Consider the following 20,467-nt stretch of genomic DNA (forward strand, 5'->3'; position numbering starts at 1 on the left):
AATTAAAAACAAATTTATTTATCTATTCGAGTCAATATTTTTTTGTGAAATTTAAAATCAAGTTGAACGAGTCAGAATTCGGGACAGTGTCAATAACTGAACCCTTTACCTTTATTAACATAATAATAATTAATAATAAGTTTTGAAAAATAAAACTCAGTGGATAAAACAGTTTGAGGATAAAGTAACGCGGACGCGACTGGTCGGCCAACAGGTGCACATCTCACAGGTGAGAGGCCGGGAAAATAGTTGTTAAAAAAAAGTTAAATAAAATAAAATAAAACAAATGGGAAGAGAGGGAGGTAACCAAGGTGAGTGGTGGACTGAAGGGAACGTCTGCTGGCTCGATGATTCAGTTGCCTTGTTGCTTTTAGTACAATGCCGGTTGCTAAATCATTAACTTCATACTCTCTTTGTACTCTTAACGAGACTCTTTTCTAGTCAACAGTTTTGTCCGTTACTTTGTTTTTTTATAATTTTTAATTAGGTGTTTTCAAGAAATATTTTAATATTTATACTGCAAAAATATTTTATACGATTTTTTTTAAGTCATTAACTTTTTGCGCGGCTAATGTGAGCTTAAATATCTGTTCGAAAGTGAAAAGAGGATGTCCTCTGAAAGATTTCATAAGTACGTTTTTTTTTTTTTTTAATATTTTTTATTTTTATTTATAACAGTGAAACCAACGGACAACTAACAAATTTTTATTTTAAAAAAACCAAAGTCAATCTTCTATAAAAAAAAAACGGAAGTGAATTCGGAGTGAACATAAATTTTATTTCAATTCAAATTCTTTTCACCTCAGAGTTCTGGAGTTTAAAAAAAAACACTCAGGAGTAAATAGGGAATGTTATAAATTTTTTTTACTCCGAAAGAATGAAATAAATAAAAAATCATCCGGATAAACTCTGGATTTAATCTGCATTCGCTCCGAAAATTTTTGGGTGCAATAATAGAAAAAAATTTCAAAAGTATGCACACAGAAGTTTTCGAAATCGCTGTGTTCATACTTTTAAATAATGGTTCATATATAAACTATTTCTGAAAACAAAAAAATTTTCAGACCTTTGCAGTTTTAAAAATCAATTTCATTTGAATTTTTTTTAAATTTGTAAAAGTTGTTAACTAATAATTAGTATTAATATTCAAATAAATTTTGAATAATTTGGTCAATAAGTTATTAGAATACTATCATTAAAAAAAAAAATGTGATTTAATCATTGATATACTTAACAAAAAAAAATTGTTATAAATTTCCAAGGAATTAGATGAAAATAAAAAACAAATATCTTAAATAAATATTGTAGATAAATAATTATCAGTTTTGAGAATCATTATCTAGTGATAAATCAATAATAGAGAAGATAAAAGATTTCACCTCGTTTTATTTATTTTCTATTTATTTATTTAAGTGAATAATTTTTTAATCATAAAACAAATGACGCAGGTTTCCTTGTTTGTAAATTTGAAAAGAGAAAATAGTTATAAATAAAAAGTGTCGAATGACATTTAGCAGTGACAAGTAGATATCGCATCGTAAATATAAAATAATAGTATAAAAAGAAACTTGGTTTAAAAAGGAGCATCAATGACTGATGATGATGGGGAAATTGTCATGTAGTTCGTTGCACTTGTAATTTTTCTAGTCTCAATTAAGATTTTAATCTCTATTCACTTACGTGGACACTTTTATATATAGGGTAATTAAAAAAAAAAGTAAACTGTCATGTTTGTCTTCGACATGTTAAGAATTTATTAATTAACAGAGCAAAAATATTTTCCAGTAATTTTTAAAACTTTTTTTTCATGGTGAAAATACTTAACTTAGTTCACTTAAAACAGTTATTTAAACTTGTTTAGTAAATAATTTAACAAGTGTCAGTATTTTTTAGTATCATTTATTTTTTAAACAGAGCAGCTCGTGATGGAGCACTTGAGATCCTTAAAGAAGCAACACGAAAGGATTGCAATACGCGAGATGACGGAGGAATGACCCCAACGCTGTGGTCAGCTTTTGAAGGTCACGTGGATGCATTGAGACTGCTTGTCGCCAGGGGGTATGTTTATTGTTTCTATAATAAACTATTATTATTATTATTATCATATATTTCATTTAAAATCAGATCTAGATCAACTTAAGGCAGTATTCTACTTTAATCGCTTGAAAAAAGGCTGTTTTTCAGGAATTTTTAATTACATGAATAAAGATATACATGCAGGCTTCACTATGACACCATAGTATTTAAAACAAGAATAATATTCATTTGATTTATCTACGACACCAGGTCAAGAATAAATCTTGATTTAGGCTAGCTTCACCTTATTTTCTTTTGAACTTATCGATTTGCCGACGAGTTTCCGATAAGATCTCGACTTTTTCGAGTTAAATTAAATTTTTTTCAACTTTTAGAGCTTTTTCCATTTTAGATTGAACTTATTCGTCTTCATTTCGAGCACAACAATATCATTCACCTTACTTTAGACTTGCTCGACCAAATCAAAAGCAATTAGTATGTTTTAGTGGACAATGTGTTTTTCGTGTTGTACAGTTTTGACTTTTTCGCCTTATAATTCAAGTCGAATAAGTCTAAACCAAATTAATTTTAACTTGATTAAGACTTTTTCGTTTTAAATCGTGACTAAGTAAGTCAGTTAAGTCTAAACCTAGGCGAAATTCAATGTATTTCATATTTCCGTAAAAAAAAGGAGTTTGTCTTATGAAAAATTTGTTTGTCTAAATTTCGCCATGATAAACCAAGTCTAAATCAAGTTTTATTTGTGAGCCAGGACCAAAAACATCTTTAGCCCTCGTAAATTAGGTTTTTTCAACGGTTGAATCAATATGCGTGATAACAAATTATTGTCAGAATAAATTGATGAATATCCAACATTTAGTTTTTTTTATTTTAAGTAAATTTTAATATAAATTCTACACATTATATTGTTATGAAAATAATTGAATTTAATGATTATCGACTAAACATTTCCTTAAATATAAAAATTTTATTGAAAATGAAAAAAAAATCAGTCATCTTACAAGTATTAAATTACTGTCAGATTAAATATATTGTGCTGATGAATGTTTAAAATTTATAAAAAATTTTTTTTTATGAAACTTTTACAATAAAAATTTATTATTAGAAATAAGCGAAAATAAATAGAACAATAAACATTTTTTTTCTTATAAGTGCACATCATTTTCGCGTTTAGAAAGTTTTATCGTTCAGATTCTTGTGTATTATCATGTTCAATAGCATGAAGTTGTACATACAATAATCATTTAACGAGGATAAACAAAAATGTAATCGATTGATTTCTAGGTTATTGTATCTATTATCAACTGTCATTGTTCGATCATCATGATTCCGATAATATCAATGGGTTACATTTGATAAAAATAATAATGGCTAATCTGTTATGATTTTTTATTCTAATGAAGTTACAAAGGTGATTACTCTAGCTTCATAATTAGTTCATGATAAAGTAATCTTGATTTAACTTTTTTTATTCACTGTCTTTTATGCATAATTGATAATGAGTTAATTAAATTTAAAATAATAATAATAATAATGATTAAAGAACATTCGCAATCACTTACATTGTCTTTATAATAATTTAATCTTATACTTTTTCGCTTATTGTATACAATTGATATTAATTCAATAGCAACTTTCATCAAGTCATCCCACGTCTTTTCTACAACGTAACAGTTTCATTAAAAAAAAAAAACATTATTAGAAAGAAAAATATATTTTTTACTTGACAACTGAATATCTGAGAAAAAGAGATAAAATAGGCTCTCCAAAAGTTTCCAAAGATGAAATTTAAAAAGAGCCAAAAGCGCATCTTCAATTTTTTTTTTAAATTGAAATAAGGGAGCAATCCGGTCTCCTACGATTTTAAAATTTAAAATTAACTAAAAATATTATTGAGGAGTAATTAAATTGAAATTTTTGCTCTGGAGACTTTTTTTGAGGTGACTCGTCTCTCCCCACTACCACTGGCGAGTTTTTTAATATTTTTTTATGAAAATTTAGCAGAATATTCTTGGAATGATGCTTAATGATGTCACAAAATTTAAGAATTTTAATATAGAAAGTACTCTGAAAAAAAAAAATCACAAAAATATGTTCTTTTTTTTTCATATCTCAGACCCTTTTTCCCATTTTGCCCCCTTTTCTTTAAAAAAAAAGTGTACATGTACATTATGATTTCTAAAAAATTATGAATGAAGAAAAAAAAATTCCAACTATTTTTATATTTTTTTGTAATTCAAATTTCCGCTCTTTAATAATAACTATGAATAATGTAACGTAATAATAAATATAACGAGTGTTTGATGCATCGAACAGCCGGATAAACCACACGACAGGTGGTCCGAAAGAACCGGAAATGTGCGGTGGAAGGTAAAAAGTGTGTAGCCGTGTAGATAATAATTCCCCGCGCAAAAAAATATATATATATATATATATATATATATATATATATATATATATATATATATTTATATATATACATATACATACGTAAATATACAGATATATATGGATAAAGATAAATATACTCACTCGCACGTGTTTTCCTGATACAAATTGTATATAAATATATATTATATATATTTTATATATATGGTAACAGGCATGCGTAGACGCCGGTTTATATACGTATGTTTATATGAATGTATGGCATGGATTGTTATGTATGTAAAGACAATCGAGCGTGTATGAAATGAAACCAAAGTAGAGTACGCAGAGTAGAGCAGAGCGTATTAAACGAAACGGAACGTACCGGAATGGGAAGAGATGTAATGCTTTTTAGCCGTTGTTAAAGAACCGCCCCTATTACCTGTACACTCTTACATATATTATAAATATGCGTGCTTATATGCACATTTAACTGGTTATGCCATAAACTCAGGCACTAGAATAGGAAATAATGTTATCTAACGCTTTCTATCTTTCTATACATTATCAGCATTGGAATGTTAATTATTGAGATTGTTGTTTATTTTATCATTTTTACCCTCAAATTTTTTTAGTAAATTTTTCAATGAATTTTTCATAATAAATCAAGTAGGTTCTAAAATGTATATAGTATATTATATACTGTAACGAAAGTGAAACTGGTCTTTTTATAAATATTTGTGATAATAATTTATAAGTTACTAGTTATTACAATATATGTATATGTATATACGAAAAAAAATAACTAAGTGGTGCAATATGGACCGGTCTAGGTGGGTCACCATGAAAAAATCATATTGGGGTAACATAAAATAATGTTGTAGAAACATATCTGTCATGTTGCTACACTGTAAAAAAGCGGTGTTAATATAGATTTACACAAGTGTAGGTGGTGTAATTTTGCGGTGTTAAAATATCGGTATTAAATTAGTGTAAAAATTGAATAAGTGCTACACTGTAAAAAATTAGGAGTGATTTCGGAGTGAATTTTTAGTTTTTTTTACACCTGCCACTCGGAATACTGTAATGAATGTTATGTTACCACAACATGAAAAATCATGTTGCCTTATGTTGTCGATTTCGACTTGATTTAGACTTATTCAACTTAAATTATAAAGCGAAAAAGTCAAAACTAAGGTGAAATACGAAAAACACATTGTCCACTAAAACATACTAATTGGTTTTGATTTGGTCGAGCAAGTCTAAAGTAAGGTGAATGATATTGTCGTGCTCGAAGTGAAGACGAATAAGTTCAATCTAAGATGGAAAAAGCTCTAAAAGTTGACAAAAATTTAATTTAAGTTGAAAAAGTCGAGATTGAAAAATCGTCGGCAAATCGATAACTTCAAAAGAAAATAAGGTGAAATGAACCTGAACCAAGTTGTATTTTTGACCCGGGTTAGTTTAAAAAATTTAAGACAATAAATAGCAGTAATAGTTTAAGCTTAGTTTGAAATTTATAAATGTAATTTACATTAACATCCATATAATTACTGAAATATATTCACTGTACTTGTATAATGTTTATAATAAAAAGCGTATTAAAGAATAAATATACTCACAAATATATATTTGTTTCAGAGGCGATCCAGATAAAACAGATCATTTTGGTAACACAGCGCTTCATTTGGCAGCGGCCCGTGGTCACGAATTCTGTGTGAAATTTCTCGTTAAATTCGGTTGTAACATTTGGTCTCTGGACATTGATCGACATTCAGCACGTGAATTGGCAGCTATAAATGGCCGTGAAAATATTCTACAATTTCTCGACCTCGCTCAAGCGGAACAAGAAGCTATTAATCGTAAAAAAAGTAAACTGTTACGAGAAAAAGCGGAAAAGGATGCGGAAAAAAGGTCGTAATTATTAAAAAAAATAATAATAACCGACAATCAATAATTAATCGCTAATTATATTTTTTTTTTCATTGCAGGCTTAAAGAATACGTGAAGCGCCAAAAAATAGCAGATATAAAAGCGGAAAAAGAACAAAAAAAATTGTTAAAAGATCGCGCTAAAATGGATATTATTGATACAATTAATCACGAAAGTGTATTACCTCATAGGCCTAGTATATTAACGTTTAAAGGACGTATGAAACCTTCGCAAACGTTTAGTGACATTGTTGGTACATTGTCAACAGCATCTAACACGACTCGTAGACGTGGTAACAGTGCCGTTTGTCGTAAAGCTTTGGCAAAAAAAGCTGTCACTGATGACTTTAAAGTAGTTGAGGTGATTAAAATTTTTAATTAATTTTTATAAAATTAATGACTATAATATTTGAATAATAGGAAAATATGGACTTAGAAGAGTATTATTAAGTAATAAGTTCATTTTAGATTGAAGGTGATGGTAAAAGATCTGTAAGAAGCCTGACAGGACTAAGAAGGGATTCAGAAGTGATGTATGTGGGTACTTATGAGACTCAAGCACAACAGCAGATAGGCAAGAGAGGAAAAATTTCTGATGTTTGGGGTACTCTTAGTAAAGCTCAGAGTACGCCAGATTTATTAGGAGATCGTGACTATGATGACGATGATATCCACGATGTCAATGGATTTGGAAAAAATAATCTTGTTGAAGAAGCTGTACTTTTTCAAGAACCTGCTAGTATTTTCAATAGACCAGGATTTGGTTCTGTTGCTTTTAGACGATCGGTAAATTGATTATTTATATTACCTAGTGATTAATAATGATAATTATGTTTTTAATACATTACCTATAGTAAGAAAGAGGTGCCTTGATTGCAAAACACATTTTAAGTTTAAATTTTAGTCAGTTATTCCGTCATGATTTCGTTGTTTCATTTTTAATGTTACTATTAAAGTCTCAAACTTATTTTTTTTACTTATTAATTTATTTAGAAATGAAAACTATTAAATTTTCTTCTTACTTGAATTCTAGGAGTTTCCTATAAGATAATTGATATTTTATAGTAAACTCGACCATTACATAATAAATAATTTGATATTTATTTTTGTTTAAGATAACGGCAACACTAGAGAATTTACCAGTAAGACAAATTGATGATGAACATAAGTATAATACTGATTCATTGGAGAATGCGATGATTAACCGTAAAAATAATAATAACAATAACAATAATAATAATAATAACAATAATAATAATAATAGCAATAATAATATTAATGGACGCAATAATGAAGAAATAAGCATTGGTAGTGCTGGAAGTCTCGCTAGACGGCAAAACATGTGGGATGATGATCGATTATCTGGTAAAATATGTTTTTATATATTAAAATAGTAAAAAATTTTTATAATTAAATCGAGGCTCAATATCCGATTAATTATAGTACTCTGTAATTATAAATTATTCAAGGAATGTTAGACAAAATAGATTTAACAGAATGACTACTAATGGATTTGAATTTACTGTTCGGTTAATTATTTCAATAATCAATATAATAGAAGTATAAAATTTTTGAACGGTTGTTAAAAACAAATGCGTACTCTCTAAAGTGAATTAATGAAATTCATGATCAATTATACGCATTATAATTATACCCTGGTTCGGAAATCCGATTCAGCGAAAAATTTTTGATTGAATATTATTTTATGCAATCCCTGCCTCGAAAGTTCAATTTTAGAGCGTTAGATGGCGGTGGAGAAACGACGAATTCCTAATGCCTACACTATATCACTTTATTATTTCATCCAGCACTATAATAGAAAACATTATTGCATGATCTATACTTTTATTCCACTAACTTAAAAATATTATGGTTAGCTTTGGTTGTATACATACTTTAAAGAATGAAATTCCTTTTATCGACTGACGTAATGATGCATACCTATATGCTCGAGGTTACTAGTGGTGACTTGCGCGTTCTTTATACCGCGCACTAACCTCCCTTACGGATCCGAGTTACGGTAATTGACGACATTTTTACCGTAAGCAGGTTTCCCGCAAATGTACGGCAAAAATACCGTACGTTTACCATAAAATACCGTAACAGTAAAAATACGGTATTTGACCTAAAATACCGTGATTTTTTCGAATACTGTAAATTACGGTAATTACCTGAAATTTTGATGTAAAAATAACGAAATAATAAAAATAATAAATTGAACACAGGTGAAGATGATACAGATGAAACAGACGAAGAATGGAGTCCGCTTCAACGATTTTTAGTAGCCAATAATCTAACATCGATACAGCCAACACTCGAAGCTGAACAGATAGATCTAGAGGCATTAATGCTATTAACCGATAATGATATTGCTGCGTTAAAACTTCCTCTTGGTCCACGAAGAAAGCTCACAAATGCAATCGCCACCAGAAAAGCGGCTTTCGTAACATCTCAACGTATTATTAAAGACAGTAAATTATAATTTATAATGTAATAGATATTAATTATCATACAATAATTATTTAAGCTCAAACAATTATTGTGTACAATGTAAAATGGCAATAAAAATTTTTTTTTCAATTCATGTTGATAAATAAATTTTTTTATCATAAAAAATAAATTTACAAGAACAAAAATTATTATTATTAAATGTTCATTTTTTTTTCATCGATTTGTATAAGTATTATTATTAATATGCTTAGAAATATTTTTAATAAATTTTTTTTTATAAATATATATATATTGCATACACATATACGTATATATATATTTAAAAAAACAACAAAATTTTTTTTTCATACTATAGATCTTAATTAATTAATAATTTATTCGAGTGTTAGTATAAATTAGATTTTTAATAATTATATTCTTAATTAATTTATCATCATTCATACAAATAGTCAAGGAAAGGAAAAATTATATATATTTTTTGTTGCTTTATAAATTTTTTGTTGATGAAAAAGAAGAAAAAATATAAGAGCACCAGTTGTGAGTCTGTTACGCTTTTCTTCTTCCGCATCTTTCACTCTCTTGTTCGTTTTATTTTATTTTATTTTTTTAATTATTAATTAATTCAACACGTGTTATGATTAATCGATCCCTTATTTAATTAAATTTAGCATCAAACTCAACGTGAGAGCGATTAGTTACATAATTTAACAAAAAAATTAATTATATTTATTAATTAATAACTTAAATTAACAGTCATAGATTAATGTATTCAACTAATTAATTAATTAATCATTTATTATGCATTTTTTTTAAATTAAATAAATCTATTATTTTAATTACTTTAAGTAAAATAAAATAATAGATTTATTATTGTTAAAACAATTGTAAGTATGAAAACAATAAATAATTAATTAAAATTGTTTTAAATTAAAACGGAGCAATTTTTAATTTTTAAAAAGTATTATTTACATAATTTTTATTATTTATTCTATTAAATGAAAAAAATTATTTACAAATTTAATCAGCTTATAGTTAAAAAAAATAGAAATTATTTAATTAAAAAATTTTAATTGTTCATAAGTTAATTAAAATTCTGAAAGACTTGTGAAAATTTTTAGATCCATGCATCAATTTTCCTGCGATTTTTAAATAAAAAAAAAATAATAATTTTGTAAAACTTTAGTTGACTAAGTCAACATTTACTAATAATTTTCCTACCGATTAATGCATACTGCAAAATACCTAATTACTTATAATTAAAATAATTTAAAAAATACTAGTATTTAGTATGTAAATTTTATTACTAATGAACATTGAGAAATTTTTCTTATATACAGCTCCACTTTTTTATTGATTTTACGGTTAAGATCGTAAAAGAATGATTTTTTTCTTCCACCGTTTTTTACGATTAACTCATTACTGCGCATGCGCGTTAGTGCAAATTCATGGACTTTACCATAACCAAGGCTGATAGAGAAAAGCTCATTCTTTTGCAGACTTAATTATAATCTGATTCTTTACGATTGAAAACAAGTGGAGCGACGTTGTTAATAAATTAATTTTTAAGTGTAAATTATACAGATGTTTTCCTTTCGTAGCATGTCATTAATTACATTAAAATAATTCTTTGAATAGTAATAATGCATATTAATATACAATAAATTATCTACACACTTTTATTTGTTCGCAATTATAATTGTAGGCATTAACACACTATAGTTTGATATTTTTTAAGTTATAAAACAAAACTGAGTATTAAGCCATTTTGTTAAGTATCATACACAAGTATGATGAACCACAAAAAGTTGCTTAATTCTGAACTCTCAAAGTCTTTTTAAATCATTATTACGAATTAGTAAAAAAAAAAATATTTAATGATTAAAATTGATTTAGAATTTATAGTTTTCTAATGAACAATGATTTAATAAAACATAATGATTATTTGTCAATCATTATATTTATCTATAAAATAAATTAATTACTAAAACAGTAAATAACATTAAAATATTGCTCCGTCTTAAACAATAATTATTTCTATGTAATTTTTCTTATAATCTAATTATTCTGTTAAGAAAATTATTTAAAATAAAAAATAAAGATCATTTACAATAAAATCTCATTGCAATTAAAAAGTGTGACAATTTTTTTTTCTCTGTTAGGCAGTATTCTACTTTGAGCGCTCGAAAAAAAAAGCTATTTTTTATTAATTTTTAATAAGATTATGAATAACAATATACATGTAGGGTTTGGTAAGCTTAGTAAATACACTATTGAAATACATTCAAAAAAATTTTATTATAAATTTTATACACGTTTAATATACAAAAACATCATTCGAATACAAGGTCTCGATTAATAGAAGAGTGCTCTTATTATTAAAATTTCAAGAAAGCACAATCTAGAACAGAAATTTTTTAATTTTTAGATTCGACACATCACTAGAAACTGGCTGGACTAGAATTTTTAATGTACATGCAAAAATGACGGCAAATTTTTAAAAATGAAGCAATTTTGTTTTCTCCCTTTTTTTCGCCACCATTTTGTTATTTTTGGACGTACGCATTAAGAGTCCTAGTTCAGTCAGTTGTTAGTGATATATTGAATCTAAAAATTCGAAAATTTTCTGTTTTAGACTGTCCATTCTGGAATTTCAACACCAAATGCAGACCCACCTACTAATCAAATCATTGTATTCGAATGATGTTTTTGTATGTTAAAAGTCTATAAAACCCATGATTTTTTAAATGTATTTCAATAGTGTATTTATTAAGCCTAACAAACTATATATATATATATATATATATATATATATATATATATATATATATATATATATATATATATATATATATATCTTTATTCATAATATCATTAAAAATTCATAAAAAATAGCCTTTTTTTCGAGCACTCAAAGTAGAATATTGTCTTAAACTCCACTTTATACAACAGAACTTGGATCATTAAAAATTTTAATGAAACTTAGTTTCATCACCTAATAATTTTGCTTTAAAAGTAAATAAAAAATTTAAATTAAAACAGTTGAAAAAAAAAAAATTTACTATCAATTTAATTAACCAAAAAAAAAAAAAAAAAAAAAAAGAATAATAATAATGGTCACGTTTAAAGCTATTGTTAGCTATTATTATTAATTAATAAATGATAATATTAATCAATATTGTTAACTACAGTACTTAGTTATTGATTTATATATATCGCATTAATAATAGTTATCTGTTTCTTAATTAATTAATTAATTAATTAGTTAATCAATTAATTATGATTAATTAATATATAAGCGTTATTTACAACCGAACAACAATACTCGTTTATAAAACAGTATTCTTGAGGGTCTCAGTCGATGACAGTTAAATTTATAAATTTTAAATTAATAATTTTGTTCATTTAAAGTCTGTCTTTAAAAAGTATAATTTAAATATACGAGTACGTTTATTTAATTATACAGCAATTTAATTTCTCGATAAATTTTGAACTTAAAAAAAAAAAAAAACTATTGCTACAATTAAATAAAAATGAAAAACAAAATAAAACATAAACATAATAAACTTAGATCGCGCAAAATACTAATAATAATAATTATTATTATTTTAATATAATAAATAAATAAGTGGGCGTATGGTTTAAAGCAAAAACCAGTTTAGCCCGACGTCCTCTCGCATTTTTAAATCGACCTTGAGACCCATAAGCGAAACGAGGCACAGTGCGTTGCAAGTAATGTACATTTACACTAACCTTCAGTTATTATCGGACAATATTGTGGTGGTACGATAATAAAAGAAGAAACCTAACTATTTTTCACATACTTTTACATATTACACACACGCACACACACATATACATAATAACACATATATGCGGACACGAATTTCATAAAAAATAGCTGCCTGGATCACGTTATGTCTTTTCAATTTTTTATTTTATGAGATTTATTTATTCTATTCACAATTATAATTTGTTCATTAAAATGATTAAATGCCAAAATTATTTGAATAATTATAAATTAAATGAAGAAATCTCACTAATTACCTTTTTTTGTTTTTGATTGATTAATTTAACTATAAAATCCCAGATAACTATTTATTAACGTTTCCGCTCATATGTTACCTGTAGATATGTTAAACTATTTATATATATATATATATATATATATATATATATATATATATACATATGTATATATATTCGTATTATGTATAATATTTATAATAATATCATATAAATATATCAAGTGATTGATAATAAATATACAATAATATTTATATACGTTTGTAGCAGTGAGAATGTTATAGTAAACAAATCTAAGTATTTATATTTTTTAATAATAATAATTATTATAATAATATATTTAAATTTTTCTAAAGCCTGTAATCTACCACTTTATTCATTATTGTTATTATTAATTACTTATTGTTATTATTATTATTAATATTATTATTATTATTTATAATACGTGTTTATTATTAGCTTCATTTGAATATCTAGTGACAATGAGTTACGTTACGTCTCATTGTAAGTAATAAAAATGTATTTACCTATGAAATTTAAAGATCGGCTCTCGATGATTTTTTAAAAATTAATTCTTTCTTTCCATTGACGTTAGCGATTAGAGTATAGATTTAATAACTGAAGAATAAAAATTAATAAATTTGTTGTTATTGTTATTGTTTTTAGCTGTTTAATTTATTTAAATTTAGCAATACGTTCAAGGGTAGAAAGGTTTTTTTTAAAGGCTATTTTAGAACGACGCGATTCGTTACATGAAGCGTGAACGTTTGTGCGTGGGTGAGCCCATGTCCACGTCATGTGATGCCGGTCGTTTGTGATGTCGAGCAAATTCACTGCTTATGAATGCTGACAATTCTGATTGTCGGCCAGCACGCCGTGAAATCGGTGATCCTGAATGAAATAATTAAACTGTTAATTTTAAAACTTTCTAATTATAAATTTAAAAATTTTAAATTCATTCATTTTTTATTAAATTAAAGAACCATTTTTTATGATTTTTCAAATGCAGATTAATAATTAATTGAAAGTATAAATTAAAAAAATTAACTTCCGCATGTTTTAAATTGTAACTTAATGGGTGATAATTAGTTTTTATGTTATGGTAGCTTAAAGATATTTGTATTCAAATTATTTTAATCGAAGCACGCACCAACTTCCGGTACACTTTGGTAAACTATGATAGCTAAATAAAATACTTCTCTTTAGGATTCAAAATTTTTTAGTTATTTAGCATCGCGAACTCAGCGGAACTTTTTTTTTTTTTTTATAACTTTCAAAAAGATCAAAATATATTAGCTTAATATTTTACCACTTTCTTCTTACCAAGAATAAAAAAAAAAAAAAAAATTGCTGTAAGATAAAAAACCCAATACCCGATCATGAAAGTAGTACTCGATCACTCATATATTTGTATATCTATATTTACTAAATTATACTAAAAATTTCAAAAAGTAAAAGCGTTTTTCGCTAGATTAGATAGTAGTGCATCAATATGCAGTCTGTAGTTTGTATTTAGATTTTGTTTCCGAGAAAAAAGCCGAAAATATCGGAAACTCTTGTTAAGGTAAACAAAAATTAAAAAAAATTTATATTATTTACTGAAAAGATATAGCCGACTTGTTTTGGTAGTTTTAAATTATAATCAAACGAATTTCAGTCAACTTATCTAAATTAGTATATTCATTCAAGAAATTTTGATAAACAATTTACGAACAAATTTATAGATTTTAATAAATTTTATGGCAACCAAGTGTGTTACCATATATTTCATCATATAAAACGGCGCTTATAATTGATAAGATACTTCTAAAAGTCGATGACCATCTACCAGTTAAAAAGAAGCTTGAATTTTCATTCAATCTATATATTTATGTTTTTAAATGTTTAAATTTGAATTTTAAAAAATTTTTAGTAACAAATATAGATATTTCGCTTTTCAATAGAAATATGAACCTAAGAAAATTTTATTGAAAAACGATATTCAACAAGTTCTTATAATTCCATTGAGTTTCGTTTCATCAAATTCAATATTTTAAATATAACTTTATAGTGTAATAGAAAATTCCTACTATACTTCTAGTATATACTAAAAATGTTGAATAAAACTAAAAAACAGATTTTTTTTTTTTGAAAATGAAACAGTACCCGAGTCCTTTTTCTTACACAAAGAAATAATCGAAACAATCTTTGTTGCACTCGTAGAGTAAATGAGATTTTCAGAACGATTTTTTTCGGGAAATAAAATTTATGAAAATATGAAATTCTCAGCCCTCTGTCACTATTTAAGCAAGTACTGTCGGTTGTATAATTACTGTTCAGGATTTAATGAAATTTCACTGTAAAACAATAATAATAATAACAAAAAACATCTAATGAAATTGTTGAAAAAGTATAGAAAACCAGTCAAATTTCGATTTTCATACATTTAACATTGAGCCTCATAATAAATTAGATTCTACTGAATTGGTTCTCTTTAGCTCTTCAAAACGTTTAATTAGATCTTTTTCTCAACGTTCTTTACTATTATAAGAAATTTGATTAAGTCTTGAACAGTAATTATAAAACCGTCAGTACTACTTTGAGCCTATAAATACAATGTGTTAATAATAAATTTAAAAGTGAATTTTCTAAATTAGAATTTTTAAAATGAACTTAAAAATAGCTCATCAAATAACTTTAAGCCGTATAAACTAGTCTCATCTGTAGTAACCGATTGCCGTAATACAATACATTCAAACAAACTTTACGAGTGGCATTAGAATAAAGATGCATTGTATAGAATTTAATTAAAAAGTTAAATTTAAAATTAACAAATTGCTAAATAAATTATAATCCATACGTTCAAGATTGGCTACTTATTTCAAAGATAGCTTATTGTGAATAGCTGATTATTTTTTTACTATGATTCGAGCTATGAAAAATTGTAGGGTTATGCAGTGATTCCATTACTACTGTTGACAAAATTAGTTCCCGGGGAGATTTCGCATCTGCACACAGTGCCTATACCTAATGTATATAGTAACACGTCTACTGCTGAAAGGAATTTGTATTATCTGGTAAACGAACGGTGACTATGAACACGATAATCAGTCATATTTTTGACAGAATGTGTAACACAATAATGGTTACTCTGTTAAATCGTATGTGAAAACTACCAACCCCTATTATAACGAGAACTAGTAATATACTAAGATCAGTTTCAACATACTTTACGATCATTCTTGTGTAGCGCAGTAACCATTCCAATCTTTTTTTTCTATTTATATGGTTTTCAGGGTTGTCACTCTAATTCATTGAAAAACTTTCCTAATTTTTTCGATTTTTTGTCAATACAGAAACAAAATATTTTCCTGACTATAAAATTTGTATTAGTTACTATTATTTACTACGAAAACTTCTCACGGCATAACATACTCATTTTTCAAGTGAATACTAATACTTGAAACCTTTTACATTATTTCAGGAAAATTAGAACAGGAGAAAATTGAATAAAAAAAAAAGAAAGAAACCTCAATTTATTACTATATAAATAAATTTACAAAGTTAATCGAATAATTCGAACTAAAAATTGAACCCAGAGCAATTCAATATCACGCTGATAGCTATTATCGTTTTTTTGAACAGTAGAATAATTGTTTTTCTTGTGAAATATATTTTCAGTTGAATTACATAATTGCATTTTGATTTGATGTTTACTAGTGATGATGCACAAATAAAAAATTCATAAATTACAAGATTTAATAATATTCAATTTCACTGATGTCTTTTATCAGTTGATGATCGTTCGTTTATTATAATTAATCGATTAATTTTTTTTCAAAATTGATTTGAATATTTAATAAATCAGTCATTGAAAAATAGCAACTTTTTTTCATAGAAGAGAAAAAAATTACTTATTTTAAGTCGATTTCTTTCTTACTTTGGCTAATCACAAAACTCCCTGATTAGCTTGAAAGTTAATTCGAAATTATTAAACTGTTATTTTTTTTCGAGTAAGTGGCAACCCTATGATATTTGAAATTTAAAAAAAAATGGCAAATAAATAAAATAAGAAAACTAATTACCGGATAAGGCAATAGCTTCTCTAAAGGCATGAAGATCAGAATCTTGGTCAACTGGTTCTGGTGTTGGTGTAACAACCATACTAGCTGTAGGACTCTGCGACGGTGGTGAACCGCATACCATCATACGCGGTTTAGGAGAACTTCTAAAACAATAAATATATTATTTAAATAAATAAACCCAAACAATAGAATTTTCCGTTAAGAGGGGTCTGAAATTTTTTCTTTATCACACTCAAGTCAACAACCGGTACTATCTTTGTTGCACTTGCGCAGTAAATGGAAACTGTCCACGTTTTTCTCTTAAACAAATGAATATTTTTTAAAAATCAAAACGTAGACTGCTAAATTATAGAGTAATGCATCGAACCTTGTTCTCAATTTTGCGTTTAGAGGTTTAGTTTGAGAGAAAAGCTTGGACAAAAATTACTATAGTCCCTTTTTAATACAGTAGACTCGAGATCCTCTTCCGGTTTTCAGGGATGTTGGGAAGAAAATCAAAAGAAGGTTAAGAGGCGTGGTAGTTGATAGTGGAGATACGTCTGTGTAGATGTTTTGTGTATTTGTGCAAAAATAAAGGATCTTCAAGGAACATAGTGTAATATCCTAATATCTAATTTCTATTATTTCATTCATTATATCAATATATAACATATAGTTATAACTATTTTAATAATTCAGTATTGTTAGCAACAGTTTTCAATACATATACAATTATTAATTTCATTGTAAACAAGTAAACGATTTATCAGTTTTAGAATTACTAATATCGTTTAAATTATCGTTACAAATATGAATTGACATGGTACTTGTATTGTTTCCATTCAAAGTAATATAAAAACTGTTATTAACCATTTCTTCACTAAAAATTTCTGAAAAACTTTCTTTCAAAAATTTAATTGCAAAAATTAATCTGTTACAACAATCGACGATCTGACATAAGCCTGGTCTAGGAGACGTCGGGGAAATTTTTCTTGGATTTCAGCCTTCCCACTACAGTGCGTTTAGTTTTGTTCTCGACTATCCGTTATAAGCCTGTTTTATTTTATATCATTTTAAACGTCATATTTACATTTTGTTACATACGCGACTATCCCGATTTTCCTGCTGCTTATAGGGCTAAAATAAATATTTATCTCTTTACACTAATAATAATTATAATGCAAAAAATTATAATGATAACGGTATTGATTACAGTAATAATTAAAATAATAATTTTATTGATGAATTTAATGCTCAATAAAACTTTTCAATTGTAACAGAAGCTTTGATTAAATGATTAAATTATTATCCGCGAAACATAGATAGTAAATTTTCATCATTAATTTGTCTATTTTTCCTATTCTTAGTTTATAATTTTGATAATTTTAACGGAGGCTTATAACGGGCTCTCTGGTACGAAACTCCTTAGAGTGGTTAAGTGGGGGAAGTTTTTTGGACTCAGTAACACCCGATTAAGGGGAAGAGGCTTATGAAGAGCAGGCTTCTGACAGATAGTCGACTGTAATCTAGTTTGTCAATTATTAATATTTTCATGAAAATTAATTTTTGAATACATTCTTTACTGTACACTGACACTAACTTACAGTCAAGTAAACTAGTATTGAAAGAATTCTACGGGCGGAGCTTTAAGGCAACTAAAGTTAAAAATGACATAAAAAAGGGTCAAATGGAAGAAAATCAAAGGGGATAACAATCGCGAGTCTGCTGTAAGTAAAAAAAATAATTAACAGAAACAAAAAATAAGCTAAATAATATACCTGTGAGTATGGGGTCTAGGTGGTGGTGGTTTACCAGCTAAATACGCCAATAAATCTTCCCGTCTAATAGTCCGTCTTTTCTTTCTCGCCCAATTCATTATTTCTTTACTTCTTTTCTGCCTTCCAATCTCAACACCCAGTTCGCTGCATCTTCTCATACCATCTAGAGAATCTATTAATAAAATAAATCAATAATTAATTAAATTTATTATGTCAACATAACAATTAACATTTAATACAGCAAACATTGTCTCAACAATTATTTAACAATGATATCGACAAATACCTACAATAGCTACTAGTTTATTGAAACAGCAGCTGTTCTTTAACTAAATGATAACCTTTCGCTGACAAAGAATAATGACAATAGTCAAGACAATTGTTATCACGAGCACATGGATACAAATATTTAACTAAACTATAAAATGTATAATTAAGACATTAATTAATAAAACTTACTTTTGTAAAGAGATGTTACCGTTCCAGCGGCCGTTTGAAATGGCAGCCAAAGAGATGCACCTTGTGTACGATCTAATTGATAAATAAGTAAATAAATAAATATCAAAAATATATATATAGATTAATATTTAAAAATGAAAGCGAGCTAAACAAAATGGATGTCAAATTGAAAAATGGCTACACTTCTATCACTATTTATAATAAATAAATTATTTATAATTATTACTACGATGTATTCTAATATATATACATATATATATCTGTAGATATTTATACGTATATATTTGTATGCATACATACAAATATATATTTGTATGTATGTACGTATATGTGGAAATATATAAGTACAAATAAGTGATTAGTAAATAATATGATAAAATGAATAAATAAATACCTTTATAAAGTTGAGCAATGGCCGATGCTGTTGTCTGAAAACCCGTCCATATTTGCTGAGAATAAATTTCCTTTTCGTTGTGTAATTGACTCTCATAATCTGGTTCTGATTCAATAGCTTCAATGCACTGTTGTTCCCAATTGCTGTACCAAAGATCCATTATTGGATCTTCATCACTGCGATCATCACTCATTTTATTATTTTATTATATTGTTTAGTCGTTCAAAAATTTCTTCCTATTCTTAATCACTAGTATTAATATATTTATTGTACTGATGATAATTATTATTTGTGTGCTTTTAAAGTTTTTAAAATATATAAATGTAAAATATATTAAAAAAGAAATAATTATTAATGAAAAATATATTTTTTCGACTGACGAGGACTAAGATCTCGGATGATGATGAAGGTCAGGTCGCGGCCATTACGGAATTAATCTCGTGCTTTTATATATGTATATATTTATATGTACAATATATGTATATTGTCTTTCGCGTATTAAATAAACACAAATTACACTACACTAGATTAATAACAATAGTAGTTATTATTATTATTATTATTTGAATATTTACTTATTATTCATTCAGTTTTTTAGGTGGTGGGAAAATGTGGCTGGATTATTGGGTGACGGATGACTAAATAGATGATATAATTATAATGGTGTTGGGTGTTGGGTTGGTTGGTTGGTTGGTTGGATTGATGGAACTTTATGGCGGATGAAATTCCAACCGAGAATTCACTCCACCAACCAACAGACATATACTGCCGTGTATGTACTGTACTTCGATGCACTCGCTCGAGCTGAGGAAAAGATCCTCAGAGTAGATGACGAAAATTTTAATATTTTATTTTTTAGGTGGGTTTAAGTAGTTTCAAATTTTGACGCAAAAGCGCTGAGTTCAGAAAGATGTCAAGTAGAATTATTTTTTTAATTAGAGATGGCGCTTCATTGATTATAAGCGCGGGAAAATATGAATTTGG

At 26.7% G+C, this 20,467-nt stretch overlaps 2 protein-coding genes across 2 annotated transcripts; one reads left to right on the top strand and one right to left on the bottom strand.

Moving 5' to 3' along the window:
• The first annotated feature begins 374 nt into the window (after positions 1-374).
• LOC103580641 (pre-mRNA splicing regulator USH1G) lies at positions 375-8,891 on the top strand. The gene is made up of 7 exons (XM_008562472.1): positions 375-631; positions 1,915-2,058; positions 6,046-6,318; positions 6,396-6,696; positions 6,804-7,121; positions 7,451-7,700; positions 8,561-8,891. Exons 1-7 carry the CDS (start codon positions 609-611, stop codon positions 8,815-8,817), a joined length of 1,566 nt encoding a protein of 521 aa, XP_008560694.1. The 5' UTR covers positions 375-608; the 3' UTR covers positions 8,818-8,891.
• A 4,171-nt stretch (positions 8,892-13,062) lies between these two features.
• On the bottom strand, positions 13,063-20,286 carry LOC103580643 (HUWE1-associated protein modifying stress responses). Its single transcript, XM_008562473.2, has 5 exons — positions 19,484-20,286; positions 19,090-19,161; positions 18,631-18,802; positions 16,874-17,016; positions 13,063-13,700 (listed from the first exon to the last, which is right to left on the bottom strand). The coding sequence occupies exons 1-5, from the start codon at positions 19,674-19,676 to the stop codon at positions 13,558-13,560; spliced, it is 723 nt and encodes a 240-aa protein (XP_008560695.1). The 5' UTR covers positions 19,677-20,286; the 3' UTR covers positions 13,063-13,557.
• Between the last annotated feature and the right edge of the window lie 181 nt (positions 20,287-20,467).

This window comes from Microplitis demolitor, chromosome 3 (assembly GCF_026212275.2).
Source record: "Microplitis demolitor isolate Queensland-Clemson2020A chromosome 3, iyMicDemo2.1a, whole genome shotgun sequence".
NCBI lineage: Eukaryota > Metazoa > Arthropoda > Insecta > Hymenoptera > Braconidae > Microplitis > Microplitis demolitor.

Excerpts from the sequence above, each read along its gene's own strand:
- LOC103580641 (XM_008562472.1), top strand. The coding sequence starts at position 609 with ATGTCCTCTGAAAGATTTCATAA. Across the intron at positions 632-1,914 it reads TCCTCTGAAAGATTTCATAA|AGCAGCTCGTGATGGAGCAC; the intron begins GTACGTTTTTTT and ends TTTTTTAAACAG. Across the intron at positions 7,701-8,560 it reads GGATGATGATCGATTATCTG|GTGAAGATGATACAGATGAA; the intron begins GTAAAATATGTT and ends AATTGAACACAG.
- LOC103580643 (XM_008562473.2), bottom strand. The coding sequence starts at position 19,676 with ATGAGTGATGATCGCAGTGATGAAGATCCAATAATGGATCTTTGGTAC. Across the intron at positions 19,162-19,483 it reads CATTGCTCAACTTTATAAAG|ATCGTACACAAGGTGCATCT; the intron begins GTATTTATTTAT and ends TTTATCAATTAG. Across the intron at positions 13,701-16,873 it reads AGAAGCTATTGCCTTATCCG|GATCACCGATTTCACGGCGT; the intron begins GTAATTAGTTTT and ends TATTTCATTCAG.